Source organism: Rutilus rutilus, assembly GCF_951802725.1.
Source record: "Rutilus rutilus genome assembly, chromosome: 15".
Classification (NCBI taxonomy): Eukaryota; Metazoa; Chordata; class Actinopteri; order Cypriniformes; family Leuciscidae; genus Rutilus; species Rutilus rutilus.
The window spans coordinates 38574120-38599143 of NC_140220.1; the positions used below are offsets into that span (position 1 = coordinate 38574120).

The 25024-nt window shown below is 41.4% G+C and overlaps 1 protein-coding gene across 1 annotated transcript in view; it reads right to left on the reverse strand.

The window, feature by feature from the left end:
* Nucleotides 1-3837: 3837 nt before the first annotated feature.
* The window catches only part of lrfn2b (leucine rich repeat and fibronectin type III domain containing 2b), a 36576-nt gene continuing 15389 nt past the window's right edge, over nucleotides 3838-25024 (reverse strand). Inside the window, exons 2-3 of the mRNA XM_084432871.1 lie at nucleotides 16632-18028; nucleotides 3838-6323 (exon numbers count right to left, since the gene is read on the reverse strand). Coding sequence (XP_084288997.1) covers nucleotides 5360-6323; nucleotides 16632-18007 — 2340 coding nt within the window. The 5' untranslated portion in view covers nucleotides 18008-18028 and the 3' untranslated portion in view covers nucleotides 3838-5359. The remainder of the gene's footprint in view (nucleotides 6324-16631; nucleotides 18029-25024) is intronic.

Here is a 25024-nt window from a genome sequence, read left to right on the forward strand (position 1 = left end):
CTTCCTTATAGCCAACTGTTGAGAGTGCGCCGTATCTGTAATGAGGATGAGGTTTTTGAGCGACAAGCAGGGGAACTATGTCAAAGATTCCTTGACAGGGGTTATACAGATAACTTGGTGCGTGATTGTCTAGAGCACGCGCGTAGTATCCAACGTGCTGATTTGATGACCAAACGTATCGATCAGAATAGCCCTAACAACGCAGTTACATTTGTATCCACTTATGGTCAGATTTCAAATAGCGTAAAGAACATTGTGCATTGTCACTGGCACATTTTAAGCAGCGACCCGGACATAGGTCACACTTTTCAGGATCCGCCGCGCAGTTGCTATAAACGAGCACCCAGCCTCAGAGACCGGTTAGTGCGATCGCACCTCCCGGCACCTACCCAGTCGCCTTTCCCTTTTAAAATTCCACACGGCAATTTCAAGTGTTTGAACTGTGTAGCATGTAATTTTATGCTCACAGAAAATGCATTTACACATCCAAAAACAGGTAGGACATACAAAGTAAAGGGCAGAATCACATGTTTATCCACTTTTATTGTATATTTACTGACGTGCCCTTGTGGGCTGCTGTATGTGGGGAAAGCCAAGCGACAGTTAAAACCCCGAATTTTTTAGCACAAATGCGCGATTAGGAAGAGCGATGACAAATCATCAGTCGCAAGGCATTTTAACACTGCGGGACATGATGTAAATATGCTCAAATTCATGGGTTTAGAGGTTGTTAATCGGTCTCCAAGAGGGGGAGACCGTGAGAACCGCCTCCTGCAACGAGAGGCTTGGTATATTTTTAATTTAAACACATGTATCCCGAATGGGATGAATGAAGATCTGTCACTTAGTTGTTTCTTATAAATGGAACACACAAATATGTATTGCATGTAAAAAAAAAATTATATGTATAACAACCGTTGTCTTTCATATCTGTTTGAAATACGGCTGCGTTCACACTGCAGGGCTTAATGCTCAATTCCGATTTTTTTTAAAAATTAGATTTTTTTGCAAGGCCGTTCACATTTCCAATTAAATGCGACCTTTTGTGATCTCCTGTGTGAACGTGAAATGACCCAGAAGTGACCCGCATGCGCAAAAGAGTACTCAACGGTCAACGACGTCACTTGTTGTTTGCGGAAGTAGCTAAACTTCAACTAACTGTGATTCACTCACACACACACACACACACGAGCGCGCGCAGCGACCGTTACACAAGAGCCAGACAGCAGCCGCTGACCTATCTAATATCAGCACAAATAAGTTAACATAACGTTAGTCTACTCTTATTCACATTGGATATATAATGATGGTGGCCGTGGGCTTTTATTTATTTTTTTAATTAACGGGCTCGTCGAGGTCGACCCGTTCGGCAGATTTACCTCAGCTCGACGAATATGCAGTACGTTTTCAAACCGACGACTACTTCAATGCAGACTTATGACGTTTGTCGCGTATCAAAGACGTGCGGGTCGGATACATGCGACCTGGCCGTTCAGACTGAAGTCGCATTTCAAAAGATCGGATACGTATCGGATTTGGACCACATACCCAAGTGGCCTGGGTCGCATTTGAAAATATCGGATCTGTGTCGTTCAGACTGTCATGAAAAGATCAGATACAGGTCGCATAGGGGCAAAAAAATCGGAATTGGGTCGTTTCAGCCTGCAGTGTGAACGTAGCCTATGTGACATTATTGACTTGATACCACTTTAACATTATTGGCTTGTGTTAATATGGGTGTGGTAATGGGTGTGGGCATATAAGATTGGCTACATTGTTACTTTGTTGCACACTGAGGAAGGCACGCGCCGAAACGCATCTGTGCAAACAAAAATAAACGTATATTTAAGCATAGTGCGGCCTCTCTCCCACTTTATGTATTATAATTATCTAGGCCAGCACTCTTAAAATTGACAAGTGTACACAGTGAGTGAAGCCTGCTCCTATCCACATTTATCGAGTGTATTTGGGAAATGTCCCGCCCCTTACCATAACCACCAGTTTCAACACAATACTAACTAAATCAACCAGGCCCCGCCCCGGAGTTCAGAAACACTGACACTGCTATAGAGAAGAACTCATGATCAAACAACAACATTGCACACTAAAGACAGATAAAGATGGACAAAAGCAGGATCAGACCTCTTTAATTCACCTGCTCATCGATGAACCTGTGGACAGGGCCGTGGGACAAGGGGGATCCACGCAGGCATTTCCCACTCACTGATCCTCGTTTTATCACGGGACTCGTGAACTCAAGCGGCGAGTTACTGAAGCACAACTACAGCTTCTGCCGAATGTGTTATCCAGCACAGAAGACTGAGAGCTGCTCTTTCTCTGAACTATAAACGGCACTGAAGACTCCAGGTCCAGATCCTGTGACAGTCCTTCAAACTCTAGAGACGTTCCTAAAACTCCCTCTGAGATTGAGAATAATGCACTGGCCCAGGTCGAGTGTTTCTGGCCTGTTTTATAAGACAGTGACTAAACTGCCAGACTCAAGCATCTCTATTCAACACACGCTCCCCTGAGACTGACTGTCATGACAGCGTGTCCACACACAGAAGACCAGAGGCCTGTAGAAACGGCCCTCAGTGGGACTCAGTCCTGCAAGTGCTGTCGGTTGAGTGATGCGACACTGAAGTGCATGGGAAAGTTTGGATGGTAAGATGAACCGCGGCTCTCGGACACTTTTATTTCTTCCCGGATCAGGGTCAGTGCTGCTTGACCAGGTCTATCATTGACATAGTCTTATTTTTATCATTCTTTTCTTTAGAAAACAAAACGAAATGAAACAAAATGATGAAATGCTAAAGTTTTTATAATTGCAAATTGATATGAAGCTCTTTCTTCACACAGAACTCTTCAGTCATCTTTAAACTACTGTAGTGAGGAAGAGTTGAGATGTGATTTACTCTCAACAAACCAGCTCAACATTTGTGATGAATAATCTGATCATTTTATTATAAAAATGTGAAAAAAGGCAAACACCTTTCATTTTTAAAATATTTAATTCAGCTGATTATCAAAAATAGACATTAACTCATGATTATTTTATATACAATTTTGTGCATTGAATTCCCAGCAAAATGAACTACCATGATATCAGATATGTATAATTTATGCCATAATGTGAGATTTTGGTGTAAACTCACTGTCAGCCGTAACAGTTCGGCTCATAACTGCTACGAACGGCAGATCACACAATAGATATGGCTGCAAAAAAAATGTTTAAATTCATTACAAAATGATAGGGTAAACGACACACACAAACCTGAAGCCATCAGCGTTTGCTGGGATGCTTTTTCAAATGTTTCATTTTTTTACTTCAAATGACTCATATCACTACAGTAATATCAGTGGGATATTTCAGTTTAAATTAAACTCAGACACATACCTCTGTTCCTCAGCCGAGCTGAACTCCTGATGTAAACACACTGAATCCTTCAGGAATGATCTGGGGTGTGTGATGCGGTGTCACTCCTGTTACTGAACTGTGTGTGAACAGAACCGGATGAATCCATGTGAAGCAGAACAGATAACAGTGAACCCAGAATGATGTTTCAATGTCAAAGGCTAATCAGTTTTCTCCAGCTGTGTTGGACGGGATGGCCAGTGCTTCTCTATGGCTGACCAACACAGTGTTTGAAGGACTGGATGCTCTTCATTAAACACAATAGTTGTTTGGGGATTGTTAATTGTATGAGTGTTAAATACTTGAATACTTATAAGTAATCCCATGGCACACTTGGAGGTTAGTGAACTCCAGAACCTGTTGGAGAACATCTGGACTGAAATACATCTGGACTGAATCACAAGAAATACAATTGCTTGTCATTGTAAAGTGACTCAAAATAACACAACAGACATGTTTCCACAGTCATTTTTCATTAATAATGTCTCATGTCGTTCAATCACCTTTGTAAATACATAAATATAGAAAAACATCACATGTAAACAACCAGCTTCAAATATTTGAAGATTCATTGAAATTGCACACATGATTTCTCATAGGGAAAAACGAGTAAACGAGAGCTGGAAGAGAGTGAGGATGAGATGAATGCATTTCAGTTCTCTTTCATCAAGAAAGAGGAGCATTTGATCAACAAGATAAAAAATATAAAACTTTAAATTCATTACACATATATACAGTGTTGCACAAGAAGATATTCACAGAGTCTTTATGCTGCTCTTCAGGGAAACCATTGGAATGGTAAATCCATTTCCTCAGTCTATGTTCATCAGTTCTCATACCAGCCTAGAAAACTGCAGTAGCTCAAGAGTTTATATTCCAACCCATCCCATAGTTTCAGACCCCAATAAGACATAAAGATGACATGCACACGCACACACACACACACACACACCAGTGAATCAGCACAGCCAACTGAGGAGGAATTCACTCAGAACGCAGTGCAGGTTCAGGAATGATAACTGAATCACACTGAATGGCTCTGAAAGCCCTCAACCGCACCGTCTGTTATAACGGTCTTCTCCATTCGATGAAGAACTGCAGCGATACAGAATCATCTCTTCTGAATAAACATCTGGACGCAGGAATAGTGCGACGGTAACTTCACCAGGCCAATTTATGAATGAAGATAACTTCACTGATATAGTTATCATAATGTTTATAGTCATCGTTCTCAGAGTCCACACTTTCTCACGATATCACTCCGTTCATTACACACGCTGCGGTTTGGCGTCTGTCGCTTTAAATGCTTGAGCTCATTAAAGCAGGATGGATTCTGATTGGGTGTCAATGTTTTTATAATGCATCAGCTGGAAAAATCCATGGACTCTGCTTATCTTTATATGTAGATAATTTCGTTAGAACCGTATCATTATAGTGATCGTCCCTGATGAGCACGGGTTTAAAGGCGCAATCTAAAACAAGCGTACTTTACTGAGAAAATAGACGTGTTTAGCTGAAACCTGGATGATTTGCAAAATTTAGCAGGGTTTTTTACACTGAAATATGGGACCTTGGATTACAAAACCTTTCCATTGATGTATGGTTTATTAGGATAGGACTTCCAGATTGAAAATCTGGAATCTAAGGGTTAAAAAAAACTAACTTTTTTAAATATATATATTTACGGTAGGAAATGTACAAAATTCTTCATGGACTATGATCTTTACTTAATATCCTAATGATTTTTGGCATAAAAGAAAAATCTATCATTTTGACCCAGACAATGTATTGTTGGCTGTTGCCACAAATATACCCATTGCAGTCCAGGGTCACATATAACGTTCTAGATTGTTTGGTGAATTCCCCCTGACTCTTCCCCTGTTCTGGATATGGCAAGGCGAGTAACAGTAATAATGGTGATGTGTATGGGATGTAGGTTCAGCCCTATACAGTGCTCTCCATGACCCAGTCAGCACTCCCGCCGGAGCCTTTGCTCCCGCCGCTGTCCCCGTCCTCGTCGCAGCGCAGCAGCATGCCGTTCACTGACAGACTGCGTTTGGTCCAGATGCTGCTGATCCGCCGTGGGTACGAGCACAGTTGCTGCGCACGGGACACGGTGAAGTCGCCGGTGTCGAACGAGTGGCTCCTCCGGGGTCTGGAGGGCAGTGGCGATGTGAGTAACCTGCTGATCCGTGAGTCCAGAGTCCGGCCCAGCAGCGGCTCCCGGTCCGTAGGCTCCGGAGTCGGGAGAGCAGGAGCAGGGCCTCCGGACGGGAGCAGCTCCGAGGACGGGCCACGAAGTTCCACAGACGTGAAGGCCCCCAGCAGCTGGTCCAGGGTGTGCCGGGGTCTGTGCGGCGCTGCCCTCAGGACGCTTGCGAGGGCACTGTTGGGGCTGTAGGGGGGAGCGTCTCCTGAACCTGAGGAGGAAGAGGAGGAGGAGGACAGGCTGCTCTGCAGAGAACCAGACTTGAACTGGACCACTCTGTCCTGCTGGGTCGCTTTGGGTTTGGGCCGCAGCAGAGGAACGCCGTTCTGCCCCAGCCGTCCTCCGTTGGGCTGAGAGTAGGAGTCAGTGCTGTCACTCATCTTGCTGACCGGAGCTTCAGCCTCAGCGCTCCCTCCGTCTCCTGCCTTGTAGCGCAGCACGAGGATCCCGATGAACAGCAGCAGCGTGGCCACGATCACTCCTCCCACCACCAGGATCATGGTGCCGCCCAGCAGCTGCCCGTGCAGAGCCTGGCACCGCGGGAGCCCGTCGCCGGTGTGGAAGCGCACGCAGCCCACAACGCTGGTGGCCGTGAGTGTGGAGGCGGAGTCGTCCCAGGCCGCCAGCACACACAGGTCATACCGACACCCCGACACCAGGCTGGACACCTTGAATGCCTGACTGGAGGGAGGAATCATCCTGCGGACACAACCACAGACTCATCACAAACAGATCATCTCATCATCTGATCCACTGCGTTCATACAGTATAAACAGGCTTTGATAGAAGCAAACAACAAACACATCTGACATGTACACTAACGTACAAAAGTTTGGGATCGGTATGTTTTTTTTTGTCTCTAGTCTATTCTGCTCACAAGGCTGCATTTATTTGATCGAAAATACAGTAAAATAGTGAAATATTAGTCTAATGTAAAACTGCTGTTTTTACGTGAATATATAGTAAAGTATAAATTATGTCTGTGATCAAAGCTGAATTTTCAGCATCATTACGCCAGTCTTCAGGGTCACATGATCCTTAAGAATCATGAATAATGATAACAAATATGATTTGATGCTCAAGAAACATTTATGATTATTAAATGGGGAAGGGAACACTTTCAAGGGAACTCGAGCTGCGTCAAGATGCTGTGGGAACGCCTCTGCGTGATTGCGTCTTGAAGCACCTATGAAATCAGTCCAAATGGCGTGACGGAAGGGGACGTCATTGACCAGGAAACTATAAAGCATACCTGGAACACACAGTCACTAGCTTCTGTGTATTCAGCAAGCGTTCTGTGTGAAACTGTCTCTGTCTTTTTATTGTTGTTTGTCCTCAAGCATATTATATATCTAGACCCGTCCTTCGGATGAGATGTTAAACCGAGGTCCTGACTCTCTGTGGTCATTAAAAATCCCAGGATGTCCTTCGAAAAAGAGTAGGGGTGTAACCCCGACATCCTGGCCAAATTTGCCCCTTGGCCTCTGTCCATCATGGCCTCCTAATCATCCCCATATACTGATTGGCTTCATCACTGTCTCCTCTCCACCAGTAAGCTGGTGTGTGGTGGGCGTTCTGGCGCAATATGGCTGCCGTCGCATCATCCAAGTGGATGCTGCACATTGGTGGTGGTTGAGGAGATTCCCCCATCTATGTAAAGCGCTTTGAGGTCTCAGAAAAAGCGCTATATAAATGTAACGAATTATTATTATTATTATTATTAGACAGGAGTATAATGGCGAGCAAACTGCTTCGGGGCGCAGCGGTCTCCAGCGAGTTCTAGTCTCAGTGTCTGACTCCCAGAAGGAGGATTTAAGAGAGGTCAGTTCAGTTGTTTCCTGCCAGTCATCCGTTTCAGGACGCTGGATTGACTTCTTGAGCTATCCTAGAGACCAGTCTTGAGAGGCTGGTTCCTTTAGTAGTCTCAGCCGTCTTGGGATGAGACAGATCTGAGGACAGTCATCATCTCGAAGAAGGCTTCGACTAAGAAGAAGTCCTGGCGCAGAGGCCGTCAGACTATGGGCAGTCCCCTCCAGGGAGAAACGGATTCCACCTCATTACACGGTGTCCGTTTCTCCCCGGCGCCCTCTAGGGGGCGATCCTCCGAGGAGGGCCGCAGTGCTGCCAGTTTGGTTGTTCCCTGCCGGTTGGCCATTTCAGAGCGCCACGGTGTCTGTTCGACCAATACCAGAGGCCAGTTTCGAGAGACTGGTCCCCTTAGCAGATTTTCTGGCAGTGTGGAAACTACTGCCAAATATACCTCGTTGGGTCCCGCTCATAATTGAAAAGGGTTACAGAATTCAGTTCGGTTCTTGTCCGCACAGGCTCTGGTTATGGAGCAGAAAGGTTCAGACTCTTCTACGAAAGGAGGCGATATAAAGGGTTCCTCCTCCCAGCAGGGAGTCAGGGTTTTACAGCCGTAACTTCATTGTTCTAAAAAAGGATGGAGGGTTGCGTCCTATTCTAGACCTGTGTTAACTAAACTGCACAGTTGTAAAACTCAAGTTCAAAATGCTTACACTCAAACAGATCGTGTCACAGATTCAGTCTGAGGACTGGATTGTCACGATAGATTTGAATCCATCCTCATCACAGGAAGTTCCTGAGGTTTGCTTTCGGGGGCGAAGCGTACCAATATCGGGTTCTTCCCTTCAGCCTAGGTTTAGCACCCTGCACTTTCCCGAAATGAGTGGATGCAGCTCTGGCTCCCCTGAGACTCCAGGGCATCCATGTGTTGAAATATATCGACGACTGGCTGATTATAGCTCAACCAGATGGCGGTTCAGCATTAAGATGTCATTCTGTCTCAAATGAGAAAGTTGAACTGAGGCTCAACACCAAAAAGAGTGTGCTCCGATCAAAAGTTTGGGAACAGTAATATATATATATATATATATATATATATATATATATATATATATATATATATATATATTACAGACTCCAACTTTTGATCGGTAGTGTTTTATGTTACAAAATAATTTATTTCAGATAAATGCTGTTCTTTTGAACTTGTGAAAAATGAACACAACTGTTTTCAACATTGATAATAATCATAAATGTTTCTTGATCAGCAAATCATCATATTAGAATGATTTCTGAAGGATCATGTGACAATGATGCTGAAAATTCAGCTTTGATCACAGGAATAAATTACACTTTACTATATATTCACATAGCTAAAGACAAATCAAAAATGTATACATTTTTAATTGTTGTTATAATTGTGTATGATTATGTATGTATGTGTGTATATGTATATATGTATGTGTGTATGTACATGTATAGTTTTGTATTATTTGTTGTTTTTTTATGTATGTATCTGTTTTACAATGTTCTTAGAAATGCCCAACCAGGGACAGGAGTTGAAAATTAGCACTAGCTATAAACTCTATATGCTGCGCATCAGTTACAGGCTTTGTATTGTAACTATGTTTGCTTGTATGGTCCCTGTTAAATAAACTTTAAATAAAAAATAAAAATAGAAAACAGATGTTTTGAATTGTTATATTTCACAATATTCCTTTTTTTGTATTCTTAATCAAATTAATGCAGCCTTTGTGAGCAAAAGAGATTTCTTTTAAAAACATAAAAAATCATTAGTGTATGATTGAAGTACATTTGGGAAGCTTGAACCTCAGGCATTATTTATTTATTACGATACGCCACACACTGATGTTGGAAACGCAACGTGGAAGTAGTATTAACAAAACCAAAGTATTGTGAACAATAACCCAAATAACTACATCTGAATTCAGAATGATGAAAAACATTGCTTTCCACCCACTGTCTCTCTCTAGATGACTGTCCCATCCCATGATCTCCACCAGAGGGCGCTCTTTACCTCTGCTTTATCTACAGTACAACTCCCACAACCCACTGCTGGACTAATCCTGTTCAGATTACTGTTATTTTCTCCTTTACTCTTGCCTGTTTAAAGCCCTGTGTATTAACTCTTACTTAATAAAGTCTTGTGTTTCTATTACGCTGCCATTCTGAGCGTTATCCTGGTTTCCTGTGTCCAGGTTTTCTGATTCTCTGCCAGTTTTCTGGATTACCCTTTTGTCTGTGCTTTCTGCCCAGTTGTTCATGTGGACTGTGTGTTTGACCTTTGGCCTGTTATATGGATTACGATTCTGGATTGTCCCAATAAAGCTGCATTTGGATCTTCAAACCAAGTCTCAGAGCACTTTGTAACAATTCTACATGTTATCTGTATCAATGATCAGTGTTTCTGCCTTGTTTCAAATCAAGACGGCTCTTCTAACGTCACTTGGCCACTCGTGTTTCAGCTAATATGAAGAGATTCCCACTGGAAACCACACCTTCTCCCAGTGTTTCATGTGTTGAACTGGTAATCCCAATTCTTCCGACTCACTCGAAGGGCACATTATTTATCGAGCAGATGCTTTGTTATGCAAATCAGGAAAAGAGAAGATGAAAAATCAGACAGCAGCAGACGCTTCAGCACAATTTGCACTTTACAAAGTAAAAAAAAAAAAAACTACTTGAAATCTAACATATCACAGACACGTGAAACACAAAAAAAACAAAAAAAAAAACAGAAGATTGGCCATGCTATTTAAATCAGATTTTTTTTGTTTAAATGTGTTTGGAGTGTCAGATCATATTTCAGGACTTTCATTGTGACTGCTGGGCTGTGGCGTCACACAGAGTTCACTATATATTAGTCTAAATCAAGTGCACTATTTTTGCTCTTCTCCCAGGAAGTAAACAGCTGCTGTCTGATGTCTACCGTACACAACGACATCAGCAGTTTGGGTGATGGTAGCGGGCCAATTCAATGAAGACATTTAGGAAAGTTACTTGTGTAGTTATGGATTTGCCAATGCTAGAGGCATCAGTTATGTATTAAAGTCCCCATGTGGTGAAAATCAAGTTTTTAATGTTGTTTATGTGTCTATGTGGTGTTTTTAATCTGCTTTAAGACAAACCATGTGTAAATTCACAAGTCGACTCCATTACTGAGTATTTCCTCCTTAAAACTGCAGTGAACCAAAGACAGTCTCAAAAACACGCTTTGAAATCGCTGGTGTTTCTGACGTCACAAACTACCTTGTAACCAATCAGATCAACGTGCCAGCGGGCTTCAGCATATCATTAACAGTGAACTAGCAGGGGAGTCTCAAGAGATGCCAGGTTATCCCGGGATATTTTTCTGTTGGTATGGAAAATCGGGTAGATTTAGCAATATAGCAGGTGTGTAATGTATATTACGATGTTATGATGAACTACATGCCTTTTTCCGCTGACGTTCTGCGTTGTTCAAAGCGTTTCTGATGATTGTTAGACGGCAGCTGACCCTGAGATGGCGAACGTGAACATGTTTTGTGTAACATTAGCAACACATTATTGGCTGTTTGATAACAGTCAAGCAAAAGGCTAATCATTTTATTAACCGTTATGTGTCCGATGTTGTAAAGAGCGATACAATTGTGCAGCGTTTACCTCAGTTGACCGAGTGTATCTGAGAGCTGGCGTGAGTGAGTGGAGGCGGGGCTAATTAGCATATTCATGGCACCGTGTATACTAAATGAAGCAAGGGTGTAGAGCTACATTCAAGATATTTTAAGGCATGAAGAATTTAAAGGAAAACACGTTTAAATATGTAATTTTGGTGATCAAAGGTGAGTTTTAAGAGATAAAATCATTTACTACTACTATTGACTTTAAAATCTTTGAAAAAATGTAACTGTTTGTTTGACGTCCACAATCAGCCCCTCTGTATTCTGACACCGATCACAGTCTACGCATGTTATTGCTCACTTCTTTAGTGTTTTCCATTCTAATTTTTTTTTCTACTGAATTATTTTCAGACAAACATCATAGATCTCAGAAAGTCAGACACTCTCTTCCTGTTCTCGACCAGAATAAGCCACAAACAAGACCAGATTGTATGCCATTAGTAGTCAAATGTCTAAAAATATTGCTCATCTGTCCACTAGACTCGACTGGACGCCTCTTATGTGAGTGTGAACTTCCCTTGAGTTGGTCCATGCTGAGCTGACAGCCAACAGTAATTGGCTTCACTTCTTCAACCCATCTGTGCTGCTGCCACGAGCAGATGGCCAATCTCATATCACTGACAGATATTAATAAAGAAATGACTGCAGGAAAGGAAAAACGACAGTAAAGCGTTTGATCTGTGGGTCGCCAGTGAGAGGATGGTGGTACGGCTCTTCTGATCGCTGTTTCACATCAGTTTCAGACCGTCAGCACGAGCAGGTTCACTGTGTTTCATTAGAACAGAGACACGAGGAACAGTCATTGCAGTGAACGCTGATAACTCGATCTTCTCAGGTTTCCTGTAAGCAATCAGCATGAGCTCATTAAATCATTAAATAAAGCCTCTCATCCAGGCATTGCTCTCCTCCTTTCAGCTCATCTTCTTCTCGTCCTCTCTTATCTTTTCTTCTTTCTTACTCTCTCACAGCTTGCAAAAGAGCTCAGGTTTCTAATACCGACCTACCGCTCTTTGATTCTTTTTATTTAAATTTTTTATTTTTATAAAAACATATAACAACATTTTTCTTTTTGATATTTGAAGGCCACATTAAACTATGTTGGAAACTATAATTTTTGTATTATGTTTTCATCATTTATTTTATTTATATTTGGATTTTATTGTTCTGCTCTTATTCCAGGACCAAACTTGAACTCTTAAAGTATGACAATCCATTAAACAAAATATGGTTTATTACATTTGAACTATGTTCATCTAAATTCATCTCAATATTTATTGTGTGCAACTTATTTATATACATTTTAACACAAATTAGGACTCATTTCGACCAAGACCAACAATTTTACCACTCATAACGTTTTATCGAAGGCTACTGTACTAGTTTACCAATGAGACAACAATGTCAGTAAAGAACTTGAGATGAAATAGGAGCCCTAGGAAATAGGCTACACACACACACACACACACACACACACACCTTGCAAAGTCTTGTTTTGCTGTTGCTGACATTTCTGATTGTTCATTCCTGTATATTGATCTCTTGTGTATGACCTTGGACTGTTTACCCTTTTTACCCTGTTGCTGCCTTTAGATTGTCTGTCTGTTTACCCGGATATTGTTAGTATTGTTTGCTGTCTGCCCTGACCATTGCCTGTGTTATCTTGATGATTCTGCCTTATATCTTTTGCCGGTGATTTACTCCTGTCTGTTGAACTACGAGCATTGTTCTACAATAAAGCTGCACATGGATCCCAACTCTGTTGACTCCACGTTACAATGACACGAGAAATCAAATTTGCCAAAAATCATATGATCAAACAGCTTGTTCTGATATTGTGGGATCTGTGACATCACACACGTCATGTACATTTGCAGATGCCCGCCTCCAGACCAAGACATCTACCGATAGTTATATATCATTGCATCATAGGCCCCGCCGCTGGCAAAACCAGCAATGCAGGTTAGATAGGTGGCGCCCTGCCGAATCACGACTTGCTTTACGGCACGACGTCACATACACCAACAACATTTGACAACAACTGTTTGACAAAAACGGAAACTGCATAGTATGCCTTTAACGGCTGACATTTTCCTTCACTGGATGTGAGTGTCGCGTCAGACGCAAACAGAAGCCATTATAAATCACTGACGCTGAAACTGATACAGATGTGTGCTCAGATTCTGACATCTGCAGACAACAGGACAAATGGAAGAGTGAAGGAACGTTTGCTTTTTTCGTTTAAACAACTTGTTTATGTCTCTGTACAGACTTCTGAAGGATCCCAGCGACATTAAGTGGATGGTTTATTTTAATAGCCCTGCCAACACCAAAACCTCACTGGACCAAAATTCTGCTCCTCATATATACTAATAATAATAATAATAATTTGTTACATTTATATAGCGCTTTTTCTGAGACCTCAAAGCGCTTTACATATGGAAGGGGGGAATCTCCTCAACCACCACCAATGTGCAGCATCCACCTGGATGATGCGACGGCAGCCATATTGCGCCAGAACGCCCACCACACACCAGCTTACTGGTGGAGAGGAGACAGTGATGAAGCCAATCAGTATATGGGGATGATTAGGAGGCCATGATGGACAGGGGCCAAGGGGCAGATTTGGCCAGGATGCCGGGGTTACACCCCTACTCTTTTTCGAAGGACATCCTGGGATTTTTAATGACCACAGAGAGTCAGGACCTCGGTTTTACGTCTCATCCGAAGGAGGAGACTAGGGTCAAGTTTTAATGTCATCTGGAGAAGCATCACAGAATTCATCAAAACACAAGGTGTGTGTGTTAGTTTCCCTCTTCTGAGTGTGAAAGAGAGCATGCACACAGAGTGATCTCACCCTCACGGCTCTAATAGGCTGGGACTGTTGTATAGCACAGCATTTTCAGCAGACAGAAACATTGCTTGTCCTAGGTATCTGTCGCAGCTGGTTTTGACACTGCATCTTTGCCACGTTGAGAGTTTATTACCCAGTAATAATTTTCCAAGGCAGCTCATTGAGCCATTATGAAGAAATGAGTCGATAATGTATTCTCTCACACCGGCACAACATGGACGCCTCTGATAAAGATGCCACACAGAATTACTGCCTATGAGCTGAGCCGAGCAGTTTCTTCAGAGATTCATGAGGGAATGGCTTCAGTAATTTGATTTTCCCTCTGTCTGGATTCCCTCTCTGTAAGGGCACTTCAGCAGCTGCAATAATGTACTATTACCTCATCGAAGAGCAGAGGATTGACATGCTACTCATCCACGGAGTCTCCGTATCCCTTTAGTCTGTGAATACACAGAATAATCGAGTAGATATGGTAACTGGATGAATATTTGAATGTTACCAATCCTGATCTGAATTCTGACTAGTGATGCAGCCTGAATCATAGTGACACGGAGGAGAACTGAGGGACTGAGCCTGGAACCCTCTCCCATGGGTTTTCCTTCATCGTCACTGATGGAGTTTGGGTTCCTGCCGCTGTCGCCTCTGGATTTATTAGTTGGGGACACTTAATATTCAGGTCTAGTATTGATCTGGCTGTATGAGAACTGAACTGGACAATGACATCAATGTTTTCTGAAGAACTGCCTTAATTTAATAATTGATGATCTTTGCACAGACTTTGAGTCAACACGGAACTGACTTCAGCTGAACAAAGACACTATTTTTCCTTAGAGCTGCTGTACAGCCGAATTTAACTCTGTTTACATAATCAAATCATTTTCCTGTTTATCACTGTAAAGCTGCTTTGAAACAATACTGTATTGTAATAAATTCTGTTGACTTTATCAATCTTTGTTGCATTATATGCCAACAGTGACAGTTGGGAAAATGGGAAATGGGAAAAGCATTTGTGTTTATACTACACCCCTTAGTTTGTACACCTGTAGTCTCGCTTAGCCAGACCTTCAGACTGACAGCAGAAGGTCTGGACTCCATCACAGCCTTCATTGGCCAAGGACCACGCAGAGGCCATCTGACTGACATGTAAACATGTAAACTACTTTATCGCTATGTCTGATTTAAAGAGAGCAGAATGCTAGATCTAATAACAGGTAGACAAATTCACTTACAAAATAACCGTCATTTTGATAATTTCAGTCTCCCCTTTCGCGTTGGGTGTTTCTTTGGTCTCCCCGTTGTGCTGTAAATTCGTTTAATGCACAGTAAGCCGTGGATTATCCCTTACTTATGTTAGTTATGTTCTGGTTATGAAAGGTTTTTGGGTAGAGGTTTGCCACTCAAGTTTGCGTCTTTGCAAACTTGGTTTATTAAACTTGCAAACTTGGTTGCAAACTTGGTTTATCATTGGTTTATTAAATGTATTAGGTAACTTGCTCAATAGACAATTACTGACTATTACTAATACTACTCTGGATATGGATGGCCTGTTACTTTACAGAGATTATGTATTTATAAGGCTACTAGGATGAAAACCATGCGATGTAACTGTCATTGATGAAAATCAATGTGTTTGGTATGGTATTTTCCTGATACGCTGCAGTGATACACGTCTCTCTGCATATAGGATCCAATTTACCCGAGGTTTTAAATTACCCAGGGTGAACTACTTCAAGTTTGGGAGCCCTTAACTGTTTCATAGTTTGAGGTATTATCAGTGATTTCACCAAACATGCTCCTTGGCAGTGGATACTTGATCTTCCTAAATTTGTCTATGCTTCACGTGTTGGAACAATAGGACATTGTAATACATAAACAATCCAGGTGAGGAAAATTTTGGTTTTTGATGTGAATACAATGTCTGGGGAGAGCAAACACACTTTCCATTAAACTTGTTTCAAACAAGTAGTTATGATACTGCACATATGAACTCTTGCTAGCTTCAGAAGCTGTTAAAATGAACAAAATTTGTGCTTCCAAAAATCTCTGAAACTGTTTCAAATGTAGAATATTATTTCTGTCATAACAACTTGAGATATTGAAAACAGGAGTTGAAAACAGCCTTTATAAACAGCCTTAAAATTTGAGCCGAGGAAGTTTCCAAAATTTGGTTGATTTACATGCGTCTTGAGGCAGAATATTGTAGCCAGAGCTACTTCTCTCTGTTTATGTATATGACGCGTCATGCAGGTACTTGGGTTACTTTGCAGTGGTTGTTTGTTGTGCCGCTCGGTCAAAAAGATTGAAAATAGATAGATGATATTAATAGAGGAGTAACGTAGTGATTAGGAATTAGACAAAAGCACGGTTTGGAAGATGGATTCATGATGTACTTGCTCGTTATATAAATTTTGAATGAAAAAAGTTACAGTACACAATACTAACAGGAGCCGTTAATAAAACATGGACACTGATGAATAGAATGAACATCATGCCTGCATGCAAATCCTTCCCAGCTCACATACCAGTTCATAAATTATTGATTTGCCCCACCGCTCTTCCCCAACAAACACTTGGATCCCCACAGTTTGTTAAATCACAATATATTTTTCTCTGGGATCAGTATTTCTGTCATAGCCCAGGAAATGTGAAAGAAGACATTCTGCTTCGTACCTGTATATGAGGACCTCATCATCTGAACAGTTGTACTGTAGCTGGTACATTTTCACTTTGGGAGCGGTCTTGCTGACGGACCACTTGATCAAGGCAGACACAGCAGTCACCTCAGACACGGAGACTGCTTTCTCTGGCGGGCTCTTGGTAGAGCCTTTACTAGTCCTTGAGCTGCCTGTAATGTCTGACAGACGGGACTTGGGTTGTGATGCCTGGCCTGTGCCATTGCTTATGTGGGGTAGCTGAATAATTGACAGCTCCACTGAAGCGGTTGATTCACCAGCCAGGTTGGCTGCAATGCAGGTGAAGGTCCCATAATCCTTTGAAGTGGTTATTAGGATCTGCAGGGTCCCATTGCGGTACACCACAGTGCGGGAAGAGTTGCCCAGTAATCGATCATCAGGGGTCACCCAATGGATAGTTGGGGTGGGATCTCCTATGGCTTCACACCGTAGACTGGCGGTCTGCCCCTCCAGAACAAGCATCCTGTGGGTGTGTTGAGTAATCAGTGGCTGCTCACACAAAAACTCATCCTCCCGAACACTCCAGAAGTAGCGGCCCTTCAAGCTGGGAGGCGAGGCACAAGTTTCCAGGTCATCATCTCGCTCCAGACGTCGGAACCAAAGCAATTCGCAGTTGCAGTGAAGCGGGTTACCTCCTATGCTGAGTGACAGCTGAGGAGTGAACGATGTGGTCATCACCTCTGAATCCTGTGCTCTGGCAAAGATGGGATCCGGCGGAAGCTTCTGGAGCCGGTTAGAGGTGAGGTCCAAGCGGGCCAGCCTCTCCAGATCCACAAAGGTCCCCTCGGGAATGTAGTCCAACAAGTTATGGTCCAGGCTCAGCTGGTGCAGGTTGATCATCTGCCGGACTGAATGCCAGGGCAGAGCCTGAAGGTTGTTGTAGGACAAGTCCAGATCCTCAAGTGATGCGGCAAGGTCTTCAAACGCCCTCTCAGAGATGCGACCCAGTTGGTTGTTATTGAGGATGAGATGCTGCAGGCTGACCAGCCCTCGCAAGTCATCAGGGCCCAACTCCACTAAACGGTTGTTATCAATATGAAGAGAACGGAGGGTTTCCAGGTCCCCAAAGGAAAAGGGCTGAATGTAGCTGATTGTGTTGCGGGATAGAGTAAGGTCCACCAAGTCTGTCATGTTGGCAAAGTCCTGCTGTGTGATTCGAAGGATGTAGTTTCCCCCTAATCGGAGCTCCACAGTGCTGCGGTCTATATCAGGTGGCACAAAGAGCAGGCCTTTAGCGGGGCACAGGGTCCCAAGCGACTCAGACAGGTTCTGGCACACACAGTACTTGGGGCACGCTCGGGCCATCATCACAGCCATACCCAGGACCAGCATCTGATAGAGCATGTGGTCCATGGTAGATTCACATGAAGGGACCTGGAGGACAACAACACACAAGGAACAATCAGTATCATGAAATAGAGGATCATTTATGATTTCATTCAGTGTCTTTGAATCAGGTTACTGTGACAGATGTTAAGAAGCAACAGAGGACTTGTGCATATGCAGTAACTTTCTAGAATCACTCAGTGAATACTGATCAGCTGTACAGATGGTAACCACACTTATGCAGATTAAGTACTTATGCATAATCCCGACTGTATATATACTTATATATAACCCCGATTTTTTATCAGGATCCGAGTCATTGAATATTAAGTCTACATTTGAACATCTACATTCTTTTCCTTTTAATGGTGGTTGGAAAACCCACTTGAAGGTGCATACCGCCACTTACTTCACAACACCTGTGTGACAGCTGACGTAAAATAAAGGATCGGGCTAAGGATAGCCGATACCGATCAGTTAAAAAATGCTTAATTGGACCCGATACCAATCCCAGGACATCCCTATTAATGTGTGTTACAAGTGTGTAAGTCTTAAATACACTGAAAAGTTTGCGTCAAAAGTTTGTCACTCGGTGTAGAACATGCAGATGTCTTTGTTTGAACAATGAACTTTACTTTCTGTATTGTATGTTGCTTCAAAAAAGCCTATATAGTGCATTTTCAGAGTGTATTCTGCTAAGTTGCACATGATGCTCTGCAAAAATAGGCTCAAAGGCAGAGTTCTACTTTTGGTGCCACAGCGGGGGGCTGCTCATGCAGTGTGAATGCAGAAACCTGTGGTCGTGGCAGACACAGGATGTGTGAAGTGTCTGAACAAATATTTGCATCTAAAGAAACTGATTTCTCCCTCGGGCTAACATCAACTACAAGGTATATTTGTTGCTAAAACAAACAAACAAAAAAATACTGGTATGGAGTGCCTGGGCAAGAAATTGGCTCTGTCCCAAATGGCAATCTAAGCCCTTGCAGTCTCTCTGAGTCCACACGTTTGTGACATAATGCAGCTTTGACTGTTGGATAGATGTCTGCTGTGGAGTTCATCCCAGTGCGGGCTCAGCAGAAGTGTGTATAGTGGCCACAATGATTGAGCTTGTGTCAGAGCAATAGCCTTGTGGCTACTAGCACTCCAACATATGTGACCTGATCCAGCAAAATGAGTCACAGTGACCCAAATTTCAAAACTGATATTTTGGTATTACTGGAAAGAGGAGACCATAAGCTTTCAAATGATATCCTAGTCAAAGTCATCATACCTTGAATGGTTGTAAATATATACACATTTGAATTATGGTCGTCTGCCCTCTTTTTCCAATTGAAAACCTGAGAAAATCGCTTTTAAAGTTTTTTGCCCGTTTTTTGTTGATATCTTTCAAAATCCATTGCATTTAAAGGGATGAACTATTTATTGTACAGCTTAATTTGACCAAAGACATTAATATATGCTATTATGCCAGGCTGAAGCTCAAATTATTTTAAAGTTTTTATTTGAATAAATAATTTAAAAGGCACTTTTACAAACATTTAACTAAAATCAGAAAGATTGAACAGAGGTGCTACAGTTTTGCTTGAGAGAGGGTGTGTGTGTGTGTGTGTGTGTGTGTGTGTGTGTGTGTGTGTGTGTCTCTCTCTCTGTGTGTGTGTGTGTGTGTGTGTGTGTGTGTGTGTGTGTGTGTGTGTGTGTGTGTGTGTGTGTGTGTGTGTGTGTGTGTGTGTGTGTGTGTGTGTGTGTGTGTGTGTGAAAGAGAGAGAGAAAGTGAGAGAGGCAGAGAGACAAGGAAACCGAGAACAAATAATGTTAGCCTATGCAATCATATCTTTGTGTAGGCTAGTTGACAATAACAGTGTAACATATTCATAACGGATATACCAACAGTAAAATATTGGGTTAAAATAAATCAAACACATTGTAATGGATTCTCCTTGCAGATAAATACACTCACAGAATAATTGCACTCACTCACATCCATACACGATAAATCATCAGAGGATGACACGTCTCCAGATCCAAAACAATCACTGACTAGCCTTAGCCACTCTTGATGACCAGCAGCAGAGCTTAGGTTAGAAGCCTCAAGTGAGTTCAACGCTTTTGGCGACTTTTTGGCGACTTTGCTCTCTTTTGACAGCGACATTTCTCAAATTAATAATATTTAATCTTTCTGAGGAGATCTGCTAGCTTGTTTACACAGAGCGCCGCGAGTCTGACAGGAGGATGGCTGGACCAATCGCGTGCCGGTCAGTCGAAATGGGGCTTCCCATTGACAAATGATCAGCGTTTGTGTACATTTCTAAGCTTTTTGATTGGTTCTATACAACGTGTAACACCATATTTGGAGAGCAGAGACGTTTCAGGGGATACCCGGGAAATGCTCAGAGGTGACGAGAGGAGTTGAGAAAAGCAATATTCATTTCCAGCGAATTTAGTAAAACTTTGTAAACTTTAATAGTCATTTAAATACCTTTACTCAATTATCTGGACTACGAAACTTTAGGAGATTATTTTTGAATGTCTGTTCTTTGAAATTTAGCACAAAAAAATAAATAAAATAAAAAATATTATTTCATTGTTTTTCCACATAAACGGCCCATATCTTAAATTGGAACGTTGCGACTTCCGACTCATTTCGCCAGATCGGGTCACATATGGTGCAGCTGTCCATCAGGCGACCCGAGTTAGAGTCCCGGCTTGAGGTCTTTTGCCTGTCCTGTTCCCCTCTCTCCCAACCCCATTGATTTGTATAAACGCATTAAATGCCAAAAATATAACTCTAAAGGCACCCTTCTGAAACCTAAAATGATAAATATGACACCCTACAGTCTCGTCCACTGTAAGTCCACAAGCCCGCAAATTCACATGAAATGTGCCATTTGGAATAGGGCCATTGTATCTTCCTCTACAGTCTTAAAGTAAGCAAATACAATGTCCTGTTACATAAAGGAGAATTTCCCCTTACCACTCCATCAGACGGACATGACCCAACACACCCACACTGCAGAATAAATCAGGGTGGACTAAAGCCAGGGCCACACATGGTTCTGACAGGTAAAGTACTTTAGTCAGTCAGACAGCCAATGAGTGAAGCATCAGAAAGTCATCTTAACTTTTCAATTTTGTGTGTTCAGAGTATGTCACATTTAACAACCATTTAAATAAGCTTTAAGTTGCAGAATAAGTTAATATGTTACAAACAGTCAAACTGTTTGAATTTTTTATATATTATTTTTTAGCAACAAAAATAAACAGGCGTAATAGTGAAAGACGGTATGGTAAGAAAACCTGGGGCTTTACCTAAAAAATGTTGAGGCTTAAGTCTCTGACTGCAAACAAGGTCAATTAAAGGGATAGTTCAATAAAAAAATTTAATTCTGTCATCGTACCAAAGCTGACAGGGCTCCAGACTAACTTTTCCAATGGTTGCACTGGTGCTACCAACTTTCTCAGTTGGTCGCACCAGCACATGATTTGGTCGCACCAAATTGTTTTTTTTACAACATGGAATTAATCAATGCATGCTGATGAATAATTGTCCTAATCTGCGTACCCTAGTTTTGCACTGATGTAAAAAGACTGACAGTGACACAAGACCTCATATTGGCAAAATGTTTTAATCTTTTAAATGAAAATTAGAGATGCACCGATTGATCGGCTGGTGACCGGAATTGGCCGATTTTCACGTGATCGGCCATGACCGGCGACCGGCCGGTCAGTCTGACAAATGCCGATTTTATGCCGGTCAAATGCACTCGGGCGCCGCATGATTAACCTTTTGAGCGGTACGGTCTCATATATGGGATTTGTATGTCTGTGCCCATGAGAGTACGGTGCGGTGCCACATTTAGATGTTCAGTGACGTCGCATAACTGCCAGATTCAAACTGTGCTTTCGCGCGTTGGCTGCCTGGCGCTGAGCCAGAGACGGACGCGTTCAGCGCTGTTATGGCACAACTAAGCAGTGTTTTCAACCTCAAAATGTTTATTTTAGGTTTCAGATATTTAAATACACATAAGCACGATTAAAACAATACATTTGGAGTTTGTAAAATACACACTGATGTCTGTGGAAGCAGCAATAACAATCTATTCAAATATAATTTGCCGACATGTGTGTTATTCATATCAGACAAACATAGGGGAAGTAACTATAAAGTTTACTCTATTCTTCTCAGTTCACCGGCCACTTTCTTGCATTTATTTCGGAGAAACTGATGAATTCACGTGCTGTAAATCCGACTGACAGGACAACATTGCGGCGCCCATCTCATTATAGATCAAGATTAAAGGTTTTTAAACGACCACTCACTTACACGTATTTGAGAATCGGAATATCAGATAGGCTAGTTGATGACATGGTAAGCAAGTTTGTGAATATTTTGAATAAAAAAGGAAAAGTGAAATAAAAGCGACACATCTGTCATACAGTTTAATTGTGGCTGCGGTGTATCGCGTGACGCGTCGCCATGGAAACATTAAAGGGAACGTTCGCGAAAAAACTCACTCGGGGGGTGGGGGTGTCAGTTAGAATATTTTAAACTTACGCGTGAAAGGGTTAAAGAAAAGATGGAAAATAAATATTTGTGTGTGCTGTAAAGTGGTTAGAAAAAAATTAAATCGGAATCGGCTAAAATCGGTATCGGCAGGTCAAACTCAGTGAAAAATCGGAAATCGGAATCGGCCTAGAAAATTGTAATCGGTGCATCTCTAATGAAAATCATTAAAAAATAACTATAAAAAAAAAACACCACGTATGTTTTGTAATGTTTGATTGTATTTTATTTAGTACTGTCAATCGATTCAAACAATTAAAGGCAGGGTAGGTAGAAATGGTCTAAAAATTTTATTTTTCAAATTTGTTTAAACTTTATGTACATATCAATACATAATTAAAATGTAAGTACTCTGAAAAAGAAAGTATCAAAATCGAGTGTCTGTAGACCTCTCACGACTGTTTTAAAGACATCTCATTATTTCCATTCACTCCACCCCCTCATTTCTGTGCTTCTTCCAAAGCCACGCCCCCAAAACACATGAACGCGCGACTCCGACCGCTGAGCTAGAGGACGCATTATTTACCTGAGACAAGCGGAGGGGAAGGAGCATGCAGTGACATCATGTCACTTTAGATTGCTCTTTCTCTGCCATTGTTTTGGTATTCCTAGGTTCAGTGCCTTCTTCTTCTTCTTCGATAGATTTTATTGGCAGCTTGCAAACATAGTGCATTACCGCCATCTACTGGACGGAGGTGTGATCAGGTTCCGTGCCTCTCGCACTCCTCAAATCAAACGGTCGCGCGCAAGTGGGCAGGTGCTGTGTGGCAAAAGGGTGGTTGCCATGGTTGCGAGAGAGTGACAGTCGCCTAAGCCAATCCTTTGATTCGTCCCGAATCGAAATAATGAGCTGTGTTTAATACAGATTAAACGGTCTAGAGTCACTTGATTTTTATACTCTTTTTTTCAGAGTTCTTACATTTTAATTATGTATTGATATATATAGAAAGTTTTAACAAATTTGGATCTTTAATTTTTAATAAATCCTACCTACCCTGCCTTTAACTAGCCTATTCGCGATTAATCACACTTAACATTAAAGTTTTTAATATATTTTTATATTGTAATAATTTCACATTTAATCTCCAAATTAATGTAGAAACAACATAAAGTATAGTTTAAATATTTGATCTATTAGGTAGGAAATATACATAAATTGAATAAAGTTATCAAACACCTCTAATAATAAAATAATAATAATACATTTTATTTGTAAAGCACTTTACATTTGACACCAAATCTCAAAGTACTACAGTAGAACATAATTTGCTACAGTAGAACATAATTACATAACATAATAACATAACATAATAACCTCTCAGTCTTCACTGTAATTTTCTCTGACTTTTTTCTTTGATTAGATTTTTTTACATTAATGTATCACAGAAGCGGGTTTATTAGGCTGCTGTCGCTTTAAGATCTGATGCATACAATGCGGATCTGGATCTGACAAGCATCCGATGTTGTCACAACTCTTAGTGTTCATTTAACACTTTTTAACTAATTTAATACTGTGCTTACGAGGATACTCGACAAAGTTAACATGTTGGCATACTTTTGTGTGTTTTTGTCCATTCAAGCGTGAAAGAGAACTCAATGCGGCTGCGCGCTGTCTGAAGCGGCATTCTGTGCGCGAGTCCTGTGTGTGTGTGTGTGTGTGTGTGTGTCACACAGAGAGGAGATTTACAGACAGCGCGCAGCAGTACAGATTTAAGTTCTTATTTTTGCGTTTTATCGCGCTTGAATTGTTTATTAGCACTTAAATGAATGATAGCGTGCTAAAATATAGAGCAGCCAATGGATGAAAGAAAAAATCTGATGCTGCATTAATTGCGTTAAATATTTTTAACGCGTTTAACTGAAAAAAATGAATCGCATGCGTTAACGTGTTCATTTTGACAGCCCTCATTTTTGTATAATCAAACATAAACATAATATGTAGGGGAGCGCGGGGCACAACCTAACACGGGGTTAGTTGTAACGCGCTTGTTTTAAATACTTCCGCACATGCTTGGATGACGAAACTTTGTGTATTTACTAGTTGTCATATCAACACTATATAGAAAAAAAAATCCGCTAAATTTTTTTTTTTTTTTGGAAGATATCCATAGACATTTATTAAACCATAGCAAAAGTAAATTTCTTACTTAAGTTAATTTTTCATCTCTATTTTTTGTGTTTATTTAAAATAAGACAAATCTGATATTATTTTAATCTCCAAGATGTTATTTAACAGTTGAGATAGTTATTTAATGCTTCGCTAACTAGCAGGAGACACTAGCCGGGTTTAAATCCCAGTTGTGCAGGCGGGGGCATGTTGTAACACTGCGTTACAATGTGCCCCTATTAGAAATATGCTATTCTATTCTATACTTGTATTAATTTTATTGAGAAAACGTGAGAAAAAAGGTGAATAAAGACTGAGAGTCAATGTTCAGAAATCACTAATTATTAATATGTTTTGAACTATGGTGTATAGC